The 19,853-nt window shown below is 40.3% G+C and overlaps 1 protein-coding gene across 1 annotated transcript in view; it reads left to right on the plus strand.

Annotated features, from left to right (window-relative positions):
* Positions 1-19,853, plus strand: part of Snd1 (staphylococcal nuclease and tudor domain containing 1) — a 401,120-nt gene that overhangs the window by 227,445 nt on the left and 153,822 nt on the right. The window contains exon 14 of the mRNA XM_048451021.3: positions 9,329-9,401. Within this exon, the coding sequence (XP_048306978.1) occupies positions 9,329-9,401 (73 nt within the window). The remainder of the gene's footprint in view (positions 1-9,328; positions 9,402-19,853) is intronic.

A 19,853-nucleotide genomic window follows, 5' to 3' on the forward strand; every position in this document is an offset into this window, starting at 1 on the left:
TCTGTAGCTAAACAGCCCTTTTTTCAGAGCTATAATATTTTAAACTGTAATGTGCCTGTAGGCCCAAAGTTGAGTGTCTTAAATAGGAGGAATGGAAGTTCAGAGCCACCCTGTTCTAAATAGTAAGACCCTATCTCACAAAACAAACAAAGACAACCCTACTATGTAGTCCTGAATGACCTGGAACTCATTATGTAAATAGACAGGCTGTTTTCAGATTCACACTGTTTCTGTCTTCCAAATGCTGGGATTAAATGCATGTACAATCATGCATAGCTTGCAACCTAATATTTTAATTATTTCTGGAATCTGGCTTTATTCATTTAAGGTACTTTTTCATCTCAGATTTTGTCGTTTCAAGGATGTGTGTGTGTGTGTGTGTGTGTGTGTGTATCCAAAAAAAAGAAATTGCTGCCTCAGCTGGACTGTGGAAAACAATAGTACTGAGCAGTCTAGCATCTGAGCAGATTTAAATGACTTTAGATTTATTTTGGACATAAGAAATGAAGTTAGGATTATTTCAAGCAAAAAAAAAAAAAGGGCAGGCCTTCTTCCTTTCATGTATATTCTGTTTCTTCATGGCACACTACAAGCTTGGAAAATTGGTGCTGTCCTTAGTCTCTGAAGGACAAGCACAAACCTGCCCTTCTCCCCGCTGTGTGTGGCTTCCTCAAGAACTCATTTTTCTGAGTGAACAAATTCTCCCTTTAGAACAACAAAAAACAAGTGCTCCTGCCTTGCTGAGTTCTCTCTCCAGTCTCCAAACCCCACAGGCATCAGCCTCTTGGCTTTTTTCAGCATGATTGGCAGAACTTCCCATTGTAGGCTTCTCTAGCTGAAACTCAGGGAAACTGTGAGAGTCTAATCAAGGTTGTATACTTGTTGATGATTCTTCCTTTGCTAAGCCAATTTCAGTGGACATTATGAGGTGTACTGCTCTCATCAGGTGACTCCTGGTGACTTAGGGGTCATGTTGATCTAGCCAGTATCCTCAAATTGATAGCCATCACTTAGTGAATGCATATTGCAAGTTTTCTGAAGTGTTTTCAGGGCCATGGGGAAAGAAAGGCCCTTGTTCTTTCTACACATGCTCAGTCAAAGCTGCTCCCTTGCTGTTCTCACACAGAAGAAAGCTTCTATAAAGAAGTAGGAAAAGGTCATGCCTCTAAAAACAAATGGGGGAAAAAAATGGGTGCAATCCTCCCTGCCTTATTTCAGCACATGTCTCATATGTACAGGATCCAGGATCAACATCCTCACCACAGAACTAAGACCAAATGGAGCCAGCAAGATGGCTCAGAGGACTAAAATCTCTGGCTGAGCAAGCTTGAAGACTTGGGTCAAATACTTGGAACCCAAAATTTAAAAGTCAGGGAGACATCTGCAATCCTAACACTTCTGCTTGAAATGGAAAATGGAAACAGGAGAATCGCCCAAAATCCTATGGGCCATCTAGCCTGGAGTATGGAGCTGTGCAGCACAGAAACAGGAGACATCCTGCCTCAGCAGAGTGGACACACACACACACACACACACACACACACACACACACACACGTAAATAGGTAGATAGACAGGTTACTAGGTAGGTAGATTGGATAAATGGATGGATGAACAGACAGATAGATGGATAGTAATGTAAACATCATGATAGTAAACAAAGTCGATGTACTTATATGACAGATCTTAAGCTGAAGAAGCAGTAAATTTCATCACTGTAAAGCCCGCAAGAAAATTAGTGTGGAAATTGAATTTGTGTTCCTTGCAAATATTTGTATATTTTGAAATGATAGAGCTGTTATGTTCTATCACATGGTATAGATTATATGAATTAATTCAAACTCCAAGAAAGCAGATATTGCTGTCAGGAAGAGTTGTTCTTCTCTGCTTTATCTTGCATGCAATGGGTTTCCATTCATTTCTCCTCTTTAGTCTCATTTTTTTTTCCTTTGAGTATATCCTGGGTCATAGGCATTGAGAATAATGGTAGAGAACAAAAAAGAGAAAAGATTCAAACCTTTGCAAAGCGTATAATCTTTATATGATGGGCATTACATAATTTGAGTAGCATCTCTAGATACTGCTATTTTTCCTATTTCTTTTTTGTTTTCACCTGTTTTCTTAGCCTTTTCTTTTCATCCTATTTATTATTAACAATGCTTGCCTTCATCTTTTTCTATCCCATCTTTCATATTTATTAAATTTTCCCATGAGAGTATCTCCTTGAAATTTTTCTTCTCTGTTCCGCCTCTGTTCTTACCTTCTCAATAGTTTAATGGTTCATCTTTAAATAAACCAAGATTTCTCACTTTGAATCTGATGATCCCAACAAGTGAAAATTCTCTAAATGAAACTGGGACTACTGAACAGCTTTTACCAGAAGCTTTTCTCTTCTCTGATCATTCACCAGTCCCTATAAGACCAAGATACTCTGGCTTTTAGCTTGAGCATCATAGAACACAGAAGTAGAGGAATACTTGTCTGGCTTCTTCTGCCAACTGTGTTACCTCATAGCAGAGCAGTTTGGAATCCAGAAAGGAGAATGGCCTTTTTCTGAAACAGTCTTCTGGCTTCCTTTCTTTTTAACTCTGGATGTGCTTTCTTCTCTTCACCCCGCACCCCCATTTTTGGATTGCATTTTGGTGTTACAATCATGAGGTTGCTAATTGACATCAGCACATGGTGTGGATTGGGGAGGGGGTTCACTGTTGGGGAGTAGGGTAGATCAGCTATTGCAAGTGGATGTGATAACAGGAAAATACATTAAATGAGCTGGGGTGGGGAAGTGATTTGAAGATACAGCTGAATGTGGGGAAATTTAGCTTTTCCCTTTCTTCCGAAAAGATGATGCACTCAACATCCAAATAGCAGTAATCAATCTGCATTTAAGGCAGCACAAATGGCCACTTCTGGAGAGCTGTATAATGCCTCCATTTTCAATGAGTTTTCTCCTTTAGGATATTAAGAGGATCTGTTCAGTCTCTTCATCCTCTTTTCTTGCTTCCCCACCCCTGGTTCTGATGTAAGCTCTGAGAGCTCGCTGGTGACTGAGGGGCTAAGTTGGAGCCCTTTCCTTAGTATGCTCCCCTGGGTGCCAGTCACAGTCAGATTCTCAGCTGCTGATGAGCACGTCTTACATAATATTTCCTGCAGTCATTAGTCTGTGCTGATTGTATTCCTTCAGAGGACATTGTTCCAGACTCGCCTTTCTGACCATCTGATCACAGTCACCATTTCCCAGTGCATGCAGCTGGCCTCTCAGAGCAGCTTCTCCATTGTTTGCCTTCTTGTTGTTCTTTTAGCTGAGTTCTTGGTTCTTCCAGAAAACATTGACACATTTGAAGATCAGCATATGATGAATACAATTTTTATCTGAAATAAACTGTAACGGTGAAGTGATAACCGATTGAGAAACACCGCTGTAAACAATTCCTGACCACTGTAAAGCAAATCCCATTATGTGACCTTTTATGGCAGATTTAGTCTTCATTACTTTAGCAATTGTAACCATGGTTATAAGCAAAAAGAACAAGGCATGGAAAGACAAGCTTTAATTTCTCTACATGCTTGACTCTTTCTACTCCTTACTTCTGATCTTCTTCATATGCAATTATTGGCTCCTTAGTCCTGTTGCTTCTGAGTAGCCTCCACTGGGTTATCTCACCAATGTGAGACAATCAGCAGTGTTATGATGCTTGCTTGATTCAGCTCCTCTGCAATGTTAGGTGGCAAAGTGGTTCTGAGAGATGAGCTTATATTAGGTATATCTCTAGTTTACTTGGTTATAGTCCTTGAAAGAAAATCTCTTAGAAGGGTGATAATATGGGTAATTAAACACTGATCCATCAATGCACAGTATTTTATAGCTGCTTGTGAGTTCTTCATAGCTTTCTTTCATTTGCTTGTTTCTTTGCATCTCAATTTCTAATAACCTCCTTCATGCATTTCTATTTCATCCTAAGCTGCCTCTGTTCCCCCTCCTGCTTTGGACCCAGAAATTGAGGATTAATTCCTATTCCTCCTGCTTCTGCATCAAGTTCAGAGAGCTGAACCTCCAGAGAATACCAGAAGGTTCAAGTCAGCATAGCTGGAAAAGCATTTTCTAAAATGTGTTGCTTTTCACTCAAGTCCAAAGACACATTACATTTTAATACAACAACTGGGCTGGTGAGATGTCTAGTGGAGAAAGATGCTTGCTGGACTTACGTGGTAGAAAGAGGGAACAGAACTGGCTTTCAATCCCCCTGCATAATAAATAAGTAGTTGTAATTTTTTTCAAAAGTAATATAAAACTTCTATAACTGCCTTGTATCTGTTAAACAATATACTTTGTCAAGTTTATTGTGATGAATGCAAAAAAAATCACAATGTATAGATGAATAAGTAAATAGTTGCTAAAGCAAAGATACATTTAAGGAGTGAACTGCATGTAAAAGTCATTCTAATCTAAGAGCATCCACCATTAGTGTCCATAGAAGCTAGTGTGTTCTGTCCGTTTTCCTTGGGGAAGGGAGGTACAAAAGATAAATCACTGCTTCCTCACTCTGTGACATAGCAGTGGTTTTATGCCTCTGAATTTATGGTAGGAAATAATTCACAAACTGTCCACCAGTTTATTTAAAAGTTATTCCTTGTGGCATTATTTATAATAATGCAAGTAATCTATTCATAGAAATATCTAACAATAGAGGATTGTTTAATTCTGAACCATGGATCCATGAGATGGATTTATTGTAGAACCATTAAAAATGAAGAAATCAGTGTCATAGAGAATTGTTCATTTGCCCATTTGTTATGGGGGAAAAAAAAAAACTATGTGCCCACAAAAACTTAAAAACCACAGTGGTACCATTTTTTTTTAAAGCATAAATGGGAGATATGTATGTTTTAGCTCTCAGAAGACGTTAGAATAGAATTATGCATCGTTACCTATTTTTTTTTCTTATGATGGATTTTGTAATCAGGACAACAAAAACTTCAAAGCTGTGTCACTCAGGCAGTTTTAAATAATCTGCTTTCTGAGCCTTTTTGATTCCTTGATGACCACTTATTTCTACCTAGCACTAATACTCCTTTGGTCCTAATCTGAAACCAGTAGCATTTGCTTATCTCTAGCAACTGTGTGACCATCCCTCTGCATGAGCTCATAATCCTTCCTTTCCCTCTTTCCTCTCTCTGCAGTCCCGCTGTCGTGCCTCACACAGCAGCATGTGCCTTCATTTCTCTCGTGTGACCCGGAGTCATAATATCTACTGACTCATTACTCCGCCCGCCTCCCTAGACCGCAACACTCAATTTCCTCATTTCCAGTTTGTGTGCTGTCCATCTTTTCTGTCTTTCTTATCAGTGATGCTCATTTTGTTGAAAATGCAGCTACGTAATCTTAGAGGTCCCCCCCATACACACAAACACACCTGTCATTCTGCACCTGTGTCGGCTGTGCGCCTCATTTCTGAATGGCAGAATTCTATTGCTTCCTCAGCTGCCAAGTCAAATAGGTTTTTTGTGACTATGTTTCAGGAATCCCTTGTGTTTGGTTTATGCTGAATGAAGTGCTGTATCAGTGTGGCTCAAAACCGTGAGAGGTGTAGGAGGGTTAATGCTCTTTGTTCTAATTTGTAACCTTTTTGTTGAGATTATTTTTACTTTTTTAATAGTCATTTATCATTACAATCGGGTCATTCCGTTTATTGTTTACAGTGGTCAGTAGTCAGAGCTCTGGGGGAGGGGGCATGTGAGGAGATGGGGTTCTTTTGTACTCTGCCCTAGAGCATAAATCATGACACCACATCCACAGGAGCCAACAGTCCTCAAATAGTTGCCCTTCAGTAATTTTGGCATGATCCATGTCTGTAATTTGAAGAATTTTCAACATTCTACAAAAACATTTATTTCCAGGTTGTGGTTGTACATGACTTTAATCCCAGCACTTGGGAGGTAGATGCAGGTGGATCTCTGAGTTCATGGCCAGCCTAGTCTAGAGAGCAAATTCCAGGACAGCAAGGGTACACAAAGAAACAGAAAAGAAAAAGGAAAAAACAAAATAACCTATTTACTTGTTCAGCTTTACTGGGCACACTTTAACTGAACTATATGACCTTGTGTTTCTGTAATAATGAAAATACAAATCTGTGTTAAGTTCTATAACAAACATTAAGGACATTATCCTAACTAGCCCTCAAAGGGCCTGAAGTTTAGCCGTAGGAAGGAAGACTAGAACGGGAAACAATGCATATTTGTTTTTTGCCAGTTACAGCTCCATACTAAACTTACGTGTGTGCACACGCACACACAGTATTTGTGTATATAATTTCACTGCCATTTCAGAGTTCATAGAAACTATCTGACCTCCAAACTCAGCATTAACTTTAGAATTACTAATGTAGCAGCTTTTTTTCTTCTTTTAAAACAGGATGTTTTTGTTTGCTGTTGTTATTTGTAACATAGTTTCATGTGGCCTAGACTGGCCTCAGACTTACTGCATAGCCAAGGATGGCTTTGGACTCCTAATCCCCTGCTGCCCTCTCCCAAATGCTAGGATTATAGGCATGAGACATCTTACTTAGCTGTGTTATTTGTTTTTGAGGCTGACTACAGATAAACGACCACTCTTTTATTTTTTTATTGATTTTTATGTCTCTTTATATATATGTACACATGAATGAGTTGCCCTCAATGGCCAGAAGAGGGTGTTGGATCCCCTGGAACTAGAATTATTGGTTGCTTTTCGCCACTTGACTTGAGTGCTGGGATCCAAACTTTGATCTTCAAGAGCAATAAATGTTCTTAACCACTGAGCCATCTCCTTAGCTCCAAGTATATGAGTGCTCTTTTAATTTTAAAGTGATGAACCTGGAAGAGCACATGAGATGGAAGAGAGACAAGGCTCATGTGTACAGTATGTAAGAGAAAATGGACTTAATCGAGTTAAAGGCTGTGGTTTGGAAATCATAGGAAGATATAATTGTGACCACATGGTAGGTGCCTATGAAAGTAAATTGTGAGCATAAAAATTTCTAATTGGGGCTAAGGGTCCATTAACTTAGGGTATTACACTTGCTAGCATATCTGAGGTCCTGGGTTTGGTTTCCATTGCTGTTATCATCAACAACAAAAGAATTTCCATTCTGTGTCCTCTTGGCCTTTGTTTGGGATCTAAGTAGCTGAGTGAATCAAGCTGAGCAACAGGTTTGTTTTCTCCCCTGACTAAAAAAGGAAAGAAGTATTAAGAGAAATCTTGGGTTGTTCCAGTTGACCCACCATATAATTTAGAGGAAGTCAGGTGCCCGCTATCAGGTTCTTAATCTCTTTAATGAAAAAAATTAAGAAGAGACTCAAACAGAAGTACAAGAAGAATTTACTAAGGTTTACAAGAAAGCACACTCCGTAGGAAAACTGTAATTCTTTGACTGCTCAGAGGAGGTGAGTGGAAAAGATAAGTCCAAGAGGTCGGCCCAGTGGCAGGGATTGTGTCTTTACAAAAAGAATAAAGAAGCCCAAAGTATGAGAAATTCCAAAGCATATGTAGGAATTTGGCCAGCATCCAAAAGAAGAAGAAAGAAGAAAAGAAAAAGAAATAGTTAAGTCCTTCTGAGTCAGGACTCAGTAGGGCAGAAAGACCCTGCCAAACCCCTTGGCAGCGCCTATGGACTGCACTAGGAGATGGGAACACTAGAAAGAAAAAGTACTGCATCTTAAGGTGAACCTGCCTCTCCTGGGGTGGTTCCCCTACCGGGTCCTTGACCTGCCTGACTGTAGTAAGTCTCATGGAAGGAGACAAAGCATACCTCCTGGAGGTGGATCCCATCCCTTGCTGTCACATGATGACCAACTTGCATCCTCTTGGTGGGTGAAAAACCTACTCCCCAAGTTGCCCTTTAACCTCTGAAGATATACATACACGTGCTCACACAAACATGTTAAATACATAAGCACAATTTTTTAAAATAGGTATCTATTGACCCCAGAGAGGGAGGATACCCACAAACCACAGAATGTTACATAAGTCTGTCTTGACGAACCCGTGAGCTTATTGAAGTTATTTACAGGAGCCATGGCAAAAACAGCTATACCACCGTTAATTCCCCCTATGCAGACTTAGAGATACTTTACCAACTCACTCACAGGAAGCTGTTCCACTCGCTCACAGGAAGCTATGCCACTCATGGGTCCTGTGCTACTCACTTACAAGAAGCTATACTACTTAAGAATCTCCCTCAGAAACTGTTCACTGTTGGAAACAGCCACACACAAAAAAGGAATGCTTTATTCTGTTCTTCTTGAAAAACATTTCAAGTCAGTTGAGTGAATGACAGATTACCTGGTATGGCTTATTGAATTGTTAAAGCACCAGCTACAGGTAAGAAGTGTGGCCATTCTAGGTGGTGCTGAGTAGTGCCTCCCTGATTTGGTTTGTTGAGGTTAGGTTAACAAGGTGTGACCCCGAGAATAACCCTTTATGTGCAGACCGAGGAGAAAGTGTAACCAAGTGTACATGCACAGTGCTCATCCTGCTCTAGCAACTTTCTCCATGCTTTCTTTAGAAAGGCTAGAGTAGGGATCCCAGAAGCTTTACTATACTTAGGTCTGTAGCTAACATATGGGCCTTCTCTAGTAGTAGAAGGGCCTAATGACTTAACCAACCAGCTCTACACTGTGACTTTCTCTGTTCACTAGTAACCATGCCCAATAGTGCTGGGTAGTTAAAAGGTGGAAGGTTGGTACCAACCACCCATGGTCAGATTTGTGAATTCCAGAGTTTCATGCGAAATCTGCTGTTACCACCCACAACTAATCAGAATGATGCTTAATATCAGTTATATAGTTCTCGCTAATATTTTCCTGTTTTAAATGCCTTTTCTGTACAGTATTACTTCATTCCAGGTAACTCATCTTTTTACCTGGGAGGAACTTATTTCCGTTAGAATTGGGACACTAGCTACATATTTTGCATTTAAAATGCATTTCATGTGATTAAGTACTGAAACATTATTACATGGGCTTCTTAGGGGTGTGCACTTCCTACTGATTCTTCCTTTGTGCCCAGAACAATGCCTTTAATTTGGAAACAAGTAAGGGAGCTCTCTGATTACCAGGCATTGCTAGTCTGAAACTGGCAGCCAAATACTGGTAACTGAGCTGGTGAGAAGAGCAGCTTCCACTGTCTCTGTCAGTGACTGCTCCTCCCAGGCTGGCTGCTCAGCAGTGTATACCGGGCTTGTATAGTGGCACATCTTATGTCAACAGTCCCTGCTCCTTTCCCTCCCATACCCCCGTCTCTTTCTGGTGTGGTTTTTATCCTAATGGGTTTTTCTCTTCTGCCCTTACAGAGCTATTAAGAATGGCAAAGGATTGCACAGCAAGAAGGAAGTGCCCATCCACCGAGTTGCTGACATTTCTGGGGTGAGTTGTGCCCTTGAATCCAGCTGTGGCCTCAGAGCCTCCAAGAGCCTGTGTGCTTCTTATTCACTGAAGGACTCCACTTAGGTGCTTTCTGTAGCTCTGTGCTTTTCAGGCCCTAAATGTGATCCCCGCCCCCCACTCTGTATATATAACAATTCTAGTTTACATTATGGAAAAGTGTAATTTTAAACCTCCATTCTATTTCTTCACCTGAGCTGTCTCTATGTTGCTTGTAGTTTTTAACTAATGTGAGTTTAGATGATACTTTATTCTTCCCTGTCACATTGAAGTAAAATTAGCTCTTTTTTTTTAACCTATTCTATTCTGTGATTGAGAATTCTTCGTGATAAAAGGTCAAGTATAGGTTATGAGAGAAAGTATAAGAATTACTTATGACTTCTTAATGAGTTTTTACTCACAATTTTTCTGTCAGCTGGACAGAACAGAGGACTATGTGACTATGCTAAGAGATAATAAATATAGAAAATATATAGAAGAATCGGTGAAGAATACTTCTGAATCCCCAGCAGGCTATGTCCCTAGCAGTGTTTTGCTGTGAAGACTTACCCATGCCTGTTTAAGATCTCTTCTGACTGAGCTGTGCCCTGCTTGTTAAGAGGGTTTTTCCTACAGATACTTAGTGAGTGCCTACTATGTGTGGAAACTGCTGTAGGCATTGTGAATCTGACAGTGATGTGTGAGAGACAGAGAGAGACAGAGAACCTACATTCAAGGGGGAAAGAGAAGTAAGAGCAGCTAAGGGGTGCTGGATGATGCCAGTGTTGATTCACTCTGGTGACCAGGGAAGCCATCCAGGATGCACACTGTCCTTTTAAACTCCTGTACTCAATAATGACTAAACAGGGGTTTGGTGTGTGCCATCAGGTGAGGGAGACCACATTGCACCTGGAACTGGAAGAGAAAGAAACAGTGAATCAGAGCATAGACATGCAAGGCATGTGCCTTGGGCCTCGAGATGACAATACCAGTACAAACAAACTCTTCTAGCGCTTAGCCTGGTCCTACAGAGAAGAATCTGAGTGTAATGTCCTCTCCTTATGCCATGTTTACATGCCTGGCTACAGCCTTTTGTATTGGTGGCTTATTGTAAATGTGTCTGGCCAAATCTTTGTTGTGTGGGTGTCCTCATACCTATTAGAAGCAATGGGACTCCAGTGAGCTTTTCTTTCAACGTAGGCAGTTAGCTCAGGTAGCAGATTAAACAGGGTTGTCTACGTCATGTGAGTTAGGAGTAGTCTCTAAGTTATGGTCTCTTCTAGTAGGTGAGATACAATGATAACGTGTGTGTGTGTGCACACGCACATGCGTGCGCACCTGTCTGTCTGTCTGTCTTAGAATCCTGAGAGGTCAAGAAACTACCTGCTAATGACCTTCCAGCTATTAGCTAGTGTCTGGGTGCGTGTGCTAAGGTTCATTGTTGCTAGGGGCGATGCATCCAGTACTCTGCTATTTAGCCTGTTTTGTCTGGGGTCTGGCCTGTGAGTTATTCTTGTATATATGTTATTAGTTTCTATAGATATGTCCTGTGGTACTCTCAACAATATTTTTCTTAATAGCTGGAGAGGTTGGTATCATAAGCCTATTTGGGGACTGTTCAACTGCAGAGAAAAACATGTTATAAATACTCATTTTGTAAAACACAGTGGAAGCTCCTCTACATGAGAACCATCTGCCTGTAGAAATGTTTATGTAAAACTGACACTCCAGGACCTTTCCAGAGCTGAATTAAACCTTGGGAAACTATATCATTTAAAACTAAATACATGCATTAAACAGATTAGTAAATCACACTAGTGTGATCTGCACCTCCCCCAAATAAATACACATTTTGAGGATAGGCAGCCTAAGTTTACATTCCGGCTGCAGACTTTGCTCTGGCATTGAAGTTCTAAGGATAGTTAGTGGGGTAGAGGTGTGCACCATGATTTTCCTCCTAGGCCTTCAAAGGACAGCACCAGGACATCTTCAGTGCTAGCGTTCTCTCTTCCATGATGCCTCTGATCCTGATGCCTTCTGGTGTTTCTTAGCCAGTTGTGATTGTTGCAATCGATGGTACTTGTGCAAACTTCCCTTCAATATTTAGTCTTCATTATTTACATTATTATTTCTAACCCACCGACTCATCCTTAAACTGTGACTTTTTTATGGATCTATTTTTATTCTCTTTTCTGTCTGTATATTGGAAAAAATGGTTTTCTCTTAAGTTATTTAAAAATAAATACCAGTTAAATGTCCCTCAGTGACCACATAAATAAAAGAGGAAAGCCTGAGCAGGTGGAAGACTGGAAGTGAAAAGCCATTCAATTTAAATAGATGTCAGATATGACCTTGTCTGCTTGAATCACAGATTATTCAGCTACGACTGCAATTTTTGGTGGCCTGTGTAATAGAGGAGGTTTGTCTTTTCCCCTTTCTCAGCTCCCTGTCCCTTCATCACAGTGTTAAGTATGAGTATGGGTTGGGTGCCCTTGTGCCGTTTAAGTGAGATGTATTGGTTTTCTGCTCCCTAGAGCGTGCCAGCAATTTTGCTGTCTGGGGGACAGGTAAGCATGTAGGGTCATGGGTAAGCAGTGTGCTGCTGATGGAAAATAGACCCCTGTAGTAATGACTGTGTAATGTACACTTACATAATAGCTTCATAAAGTTTCTTAATCTCTTAAATTTTCAGCTGTGTCCCCGTACTGCCCCAGATTGACTATCACTTTTAGTTTTAGGTCATGATAAATGGAAGGTTTTGTTGAGCTGACAGTATATGCACTATGCTGCCAAAATAATTTACTGCAAACTGTTATTTATGCATAATGCTGCCCTCCATTCTCCTCCCACCACAATGCATATCCTTGGAGGAAAAAAAATGAAATAGGAATGAGTATATACTTTGTGTCCTAAAGACACTCAAGAAATGTACTCTGCAGAAGACGTCCTGTCATGATTGTGAGACAAATAGCCTGTGGGTTTTGTCCCAGAGTTAACTGTGTCTCACTTTAGAAGTTAAGTTTGTGCCCATTCTTCATGTATCTTCTCCTGGAGTTTTAATTTCACAAGGCCAGGGATGAGGATGCATTGATTCTAATGTTTTATGATATGGAGACTTAGCAAAAGCAGTATCTTCTTGGCTGACTGTGTGTGGTAGGGAATAAGAACATAGGCATGAGAGTGAGAAATTAATGAACTCTTAAGGAAACGAGACACTGGCCTGGGGTATTCTAGATTTATGAATGAGCTTTTGTAAGATACGCAATTCACTTGTGTAATGCCAATTTGACAGACTTCTGTTTGTCTATGCCTTGTTTAAAAATTGGCTCATCTGTATCTTTTACACTAATTTTCAGGGTGACCTCTACGGAAGAGTCCTCACTGCCTGGCCAGTAACTTAGGTCCTAAAATATTGATTAATGAACTGGCAGTCATAAGGATTGCTCAGTGAATTCAGCCAGCTTGGTCTATGTAGTGAAACCCAGGCCAACGAGGGCTATGCAGTGAGACACCATCTCACTGAAGAAGTGACAAATTTCTATATTTTCTCATTTTTCCAGGTATAGAGAGTGGGCTATTATAAGCACCAGCTGTTTACTTTCTTGTATACTGGTTTCATTTCAGGGCATAATGCCCCTAATGTGAATCCAGGCACAAATTTGACTTGCCTGATTCTGCATCTCTTTTTGTTTAAAAGGCAGTTCTATGGGGACTGTTCTAATCACAGAGCCACACTTTCATTATCAGTAATATAGTTGTTTCCTGATCCTGCCTCTTCTCCTTTCCTTGCTAGTGTAGAAAAGTTAAACTTTACGTATCAGTATTGTTGGTTTTGCTATAGCATTTTGTTATCTTTGGTGTATTGTTGGTTTTGCTACAGCATTTTCTGCCATAAATACTGTCTCCTGTAGATACAGAGTGTAAAACAGGTAATAAAATAGGGCTGGTGCATAGCTAACTGTTTTTCTGGTAGATGAAACAAATCGGTTATGATTCCAAAGTGAGAGAGCACAAGTTTCCCACCCCTTGAGAGCAGCCAGCATGTTGCTTCCTCTGCCTACATCGCTTCCTCTCCCATTTGTGCTTAAGGAGTTAGAATGAGTCAGTGTGTATTTGAGAGTTCCTCCCTGTCATCTCTGGTCTCTTTGTTCTGATGCTTGAGGAATTTTAATGATGGAGTGTTGTTGATGGTGACACAAAGAGAGGTCAGAGCCTATGCCCTCTCCAGTCTTGTCTCCTCTCCTGTCATCTCTGGTCTTTCTACTCTTGTGCGTGAGGAGTTTTAATGATTGTGTGTTTGATTATCGGTTGATTTGGTGATCACAAGAAGCTGGAGTATTTGCCTGTCTGTTCGTGTTTCTATAAACAGCAAGGTATGTTATACTGCCAGAATGGGGAAATCTTCTGATGTTAATGATGAAAACTGTTAATTTCACAATTATTCACTCATTGAACTGCCGGGCACTGTTGAACATTTGTCAACTTCTGTCTGTTTCTTGCCCAGTTTTCATACTGTTTTTGAATCTCTCTCTCTCTCTCTCTCTCTCTCTCTCTCTCTCTCTCTCTCTCTCTCTCTCTGTGGCCGATTCTGTTGGAGACACAAGTATTAATGATAGAATTGCATGGGGGTTTAGTCTGGAGTGGTACAAGGGCTAGCTTTGCAGGGGACAAGATTTGAGAAAATCAGATCATGGACTCATTACTCCTGAAGTGAATTTAAACCCTAGAAAGAAGACTTCCAGAGTGAACCAGTAGGTCTTGAATGGGAAAGCTGGAAGTCCTCTGTTGAAGTAGGCAGGTTTGTAGATGAAATGGTTTTGTGTGGGGTTTTTGTTTGTTAGTTTGTTTGTTTGTTTGGTTGGTTGGTTGGTTTGGTTTGGTTTGCTTTTTTCCGGGAGGCTCTTCCTCCCTTTTCTGATTTCCTTGTTGCAGCACCGCTTTTGTTCTCCTGAGATATCACCAACTATCTTCCATTCTATAATAGACTTGGAACACGTAGTGAGTGTTAACTTTCCCCAGTTCCACATGGAGCTGAATCTTGATGGAAGAATAAGAAGTAAATATTTATTCTTTTTTGGCTGAAAAATATTGAAAAGACAGCCAGCAAGATAGCTCAGCAGGACACTTCCCGCCAAACCTAATGACCTGACCTTGATCCCTGGAATCCACGCGGTAGGTAGAGAGAACTGCCTCCTGTCAGATGTTCTCTCATGGTACACTCACACAGTGGCACACACAGCAAGTAAATATAAAAAACAAAAACTACTCTTACTGTTGAAAGAGTTGGAGGGAGAGAAGTTTCTTGATGAGTCCAGCCAAGGAACAAACCTTATCAGGACTCTGTTAAGTTACGCCCACTGCAGTTCCCCTAATGTATCTTTTGGCCCCTTCTTCCTCTCTTCGGATTCTAGAATTCCATTCAGCTGCCCTTCTATTCTTTATACGCACTGACAATGATACAAGTGCTTCTTCTTTGAACTTTATTTTTAAGATTTCTTTCCTTCCTTCCTCTGCCTTAATCCCATAACATGTCCTAATTGTCTTTGGGGCTAGGCTCTAAATTACTGTACATATGGCCCAAGGTCAAGACTTGTGCCTCTTAGTGGGGTTTCCCTGCCCTAGGGGAGTGGCCTGGAGTGAGAGCTATATTTCCATACTAGCCGTGCTACTGGGCTCTATATTTGCTGTCCTGGGCAAACAGAAAAAGAGTTAGCTCACTGTCTAGTCCATATTCTCTAGGGCAAGCATGTTGTGCTCCATAAACACACACACATATAGCTTGGTCAGAAGCTATAGCAGTAGCATTGTTAGTCTCCTGTCTTCCTTGTACCTATGCTTTTGACAGCTCAGGTTTTTACTAACCTGGAAGAAGATACTGCTTTCTCTATTTTCTTCTTTCGTAAAATGATTCAACTGTGTTGCATCTAATTGACTTGGGTTCTCTCCACTCAAAAACATGCTTCACAACTCTGCAGTGCTCGGCATCTATAATGGCAAGGGGACTGCTAGCTTAACAGTCTCTCCCAGGCTGCAGAGACGGTCTGAGACATTTGTTTTGTTCTGTTTTAGAAACAGGAGCTCAGTGTATATCCCAGACTGGCCTTGCCATCTTCCTGCCTATAATCCCACACATACAAGGTGGGATTATATGTGTGCTGTGTCATGCACAGCTTTTCTGTATTTTCGTGTTTCTTTGATCATTTTTCTTTTCTTTTTGTCCCCAATTCCACTTCCTTTCCACTCTCTTCTTTGAACCCCACTCCTACTATCTCTGTAGAGAGCCTTGGTTGTCATCAAGACCACCTTGATTGTGGCAGTAAGGTTGAATTAGTCATTTGCCCTCATACTCATGGTGGAGGGCATTGTTCTGTTGGTTTGTGGCAGAAGAGTGGATTGGTCTATAGAGCCACATGAGTCTTTTGTAGCTAATTTATTTTTTTAGCCCTTGTTAAATTCCCTAGGATTGCAAGGGCACACTCTCCTCCAAATAAATCAGAAAGCATTTATGGTTTCCCTGAGAACTTCTACAGGATTATATTTCAGCATTGACTGCAGTCAGTGGTGGTTGTGTTTAAGTACTTCTTGGAGAGTTTTAATACATTTTTTTTCACTAAGTTGTATTTCTTTTGTGTTCTTTGTACAATGTAGGGCACCAAATTTAGGACATGGGCTCTGGCTTTTATTTAGTTTTGAGTATTATCAGGGAAATTGTTCAAGACTTTGAAATAAACAGGAAGATCACTTCGTGTACTTCAAATAGAATGCGATAGACAAACTTGTGGGGGATAACGATTCTGTGAGTTTTCTTTGTTGATTTTCCTGGTCCTTTTTGCCCCTTTGTAAAGAGAGAATATGGCTTGTGCAGGGCTGGTAGAGATCCATGTAATTCCTGAAGACATGTGGTCCTTTTAGAGACATAGCCAAACTCTTCTCTGTGAGAGAAATAGCTTCAAATTCAATGTTTTTACTCTATATTTTCATCAAGTAAAAATTAGCAAATTTTGTTCAGCATTCCTAGTGACCTGTATATGTCTGCTCCTCACTCTCCTGAATCTGTTTTCCCTCGTTAATAAATGTATTAAAATGAAGCTCTAATGTGAATATATCTTTTTCATCTGCAAAGTGTCTGATTCTGTATACCTTTATTGGACTGCCATTTTGTTCACTCAGGGATTTGTCAGGGTTGGAGTCTAGAGATGATTGATATCACTGGGTTTAGTCTCAGGCTTTTGGATATTTGAGACAGGGTCTCATTTGGTAGCCCAGGCTGACCTGAATCATGGAATCCTCCTGCCTCCATCCTTAGTGATGGGATATAGACATACCCCACTTTGCCTAGCACTCATCCACAGGCTTTTGATGGAAGAAAAATCAAGTTAATACATCAGTTAGGGTAGGAAATCTGGAAATTGAAGGCAAGGTACAGTATCTTGACCACTGGTTGTCTGTGTCCCAGCTCTGCTGCTTAATACCTCTGACGAAATGCTGGATCAAGTGAGTTGCCTGAAAGTAGACCACACAAGGCTCTTGTTTGTCACCTCTTACGAGAAAGACATTTTGATCCCTATGTACTCAGTAACCTTAATATGTTACTGCCATAAATTGTACTATAGAAAAGTCTCCTACCAGTACAAATGAATGAATGATAATAAACTTCTCCATGTTCCTTCTGATTTCTTGTTTAAATTTGACTTTACTCAGGAGTACACATGGATGAGCTCCATAGTATCAAGTTCTGTCCAAGTTTGTTTTCTATTGCTGTGATAAATGCCATGACCCAAAACAATTTAAGGGGGAAAGGCTTCAGTTCCTCTTTATGGCTCACAGTCCATAATGAAGGGACCTTAGGAACTAGAGCCAGAACTGAAGCAGACATCCCATTTCAGTTAACTAAGGCATAACCTTTCCTTTGTTCAAGGAAACGTGCAAGAAAATTCAGGGTCTAGGGGTATTTTTTTTTCTGAACCAAGTAGTATTTCTTTCCAGAGAGAAGTACTTCTACATATAGATTCTGTTGTCAGTGGTTCACGGTCTTACGTTTCTTCCATTCTTTGAGCACATGGATATTGCTCCGTTAATCTGTTTCATGAATCCAGATTGTTTAAATGAACCCAATATGGTATAAGTAAATAAATGTAAGGGTATTCTGAAGGCATTCACTAACACTCCTGGTTCCTGGGTTGAGGTGTGTGACTGGATTGTTATATCTCATGTCCACAGTGATGTGATTGAACTTGAAGTATTTCTGTGCCACCCTGGCTCCACTCTCTGCTTCATCATGGTAACTACTTAGGCCTAGATTGAACTCATTTTGTCCTGTGGCTATTGCTTATGTAAACGTTTCAAAGCAAGTCATTTTACTAACATAGACATTCCGCTTGCTTGTATTTTAAGCCTTTATTTAGCATGTTTCCAACATATTCCCTAAAGACTGTGTCACACAGAATTTTGGAAACTCTGCAAACATCCGGATATTCTTGAAATAGAGATCCGGGTACCTTTGTGGCTCTGTTCTTTGGGAAGTGGTGTTTTCAGGAGGAAGTTGTAGAATTTCTGATACTACATTGGATTTGGAAGGTTCTGAGAGCATAAGCTGTTAGTGAGGTTTCTAATCTGGAGAAAGACCTGTGTTCTCTTCTGCTCTGCTGCAAAGTATATAGAAGCTTCCCTCACAGTCAAACCTGTTTATTTCCCTAGCCTACAGTTTAATTTTCTCAGATTAAGGGCTTTGATTGCTGTGGTGGTTTGAAAGAAAATGCCCGCCACCAGGGGAGTGGCACTTACAGGAGGTTAGGAGTTGTGGCCTATTGTCTTGATGGAGGAAGTGTGTGACTGTGGAGGGGAACTTTGAGATATCCTATGCTCAAGTCAGAGAGACTACTTCCTATTGCCTTTGAGTCAAGATGTAGGACTCTCAGCCCTCTCTAGCACCATGTTGGCCTGCATGCAACCATGTCACACCGTGATGCTAATGGACTGAACCTCTGAAAATGTAAGCTACCCAAGTTAAATGTTTTTCCTTTATAAGAGTTGCCATGGCCATGGTGTCTCTTCACAGCAATAGAAACTCTGAGACAGTTGCATTCACTCTTTACCACAGGCAGAAGGCCTTTCTTTTTTAATGTTGTCTCTCCTTCCTTAAGACCCTTGTTCTACTTCCTTTTGTATATGTCCCTTTGCATCCATCCTGCCCTCTGATCATGTCCGTCTTTAGCACTTACCTAACCATGTTACTATAACCTTGTATATGTTGATAAATAGGTAACTTTTCAAGTTGATACTCTCCTTATTAGTTTCTAAACCCCTAACAGGAATGAGTCACTTTCGTGTTTATTTACAGTGCCTTATTTAGATTTGATTTGTCAAGTAATGCATTTCAAAGAGTGAACATCTATTTGGAAAAAAGCTGATGCTAGCTCAGTAAGTTCAGAATTAACTACTGGTTAGTAACTCTAAACAGGCTTGTAAATGGATGCTTCAAGAGTTGTTCTAGAATAGAGTCAGCATTAGCAGCAGCATAGGCTCTAGTGTCAGATTATTGAAATTCAAGTCAGGACTCCATTACCTATTACTTTGTCACCCTGAGGAAATTGCTAATGTTTCTCTTAGCTTTCCTGTCTGTAAAATGGGTGCAATGATGGCTTTTGCTTCTTAGGTTGTGGTGTGATTGAATTAATTAATACGTGTAAAGTGTTGTGAACAATTGTCACAACAAGAGCCCAACAGAGAGCCATGTTTGATACTATGTGTTATTTGTTACTAAATTGTTTAGCAGTCTACTTGAGCACACAGAAAGTCCTCTGTGATAGCTGTCATCATTTGTAGTATTTCTGTTTAAAACTCCTTATCCAGTCCAAGACCAAATCATAATACTTCCTCCTCAAGGAAGTATTACCATTGCTTTATATCTCTCTTGACATGGAATGAATACCATCTTGAACTTGTTGTTATTTTTAATTCATTTCTCATGTAGATCATTGAATGAATAATATATTTCGTAAGAGCGTTTTAAATGCTAAATGTAGTGCTATATCAGAATATATCGAGAATTAAATCAGACAGATGTATTTCTTATGGACATACACAGTTGTTTATAGAATTACAGTGGGGTTCGAGCAAAGTCCTGCGAGACTTTACACTGATGATCACAATTTATTCAGGGTGGCCTAGCAGGTGAGTAGTGGCCGGAGCTAGAGTCAGTGGGCAGAGGAAGACAAACCGGATCTGTACTAGTGAAAAAAACTAGTGTGAATGGGTGACTGATTGGGGATGGGGCAAGGGAATTAAATAAGATGTCATGCAGAAACAATGCAGATAACTGTCACAAATAACTCTTTGGTGGGAGTATTCGTTTTCCCATATGGTAAATATAGTGTTCACGTGTGGTTTACCTTAGTACTTGAATTGTAAAGCTATAGAATAAGGTTAGGAGTAAGCACTGCATGTTGCTTTAGG

Source organism: Myodes glareolus, chromosome 25 (assembly GCF_982192425.1).
Source record: "Myodes glareolus chromosome 25, mMyoGla1.1, whole genome shotgun sequence".
Taxonomy (NCBI): domain Eukaryota; kingdom Metazoa; phylum Chordata; class Mammalia; order Rodentia; family Cricetidae; genus Myodes; species Myodes glareolus.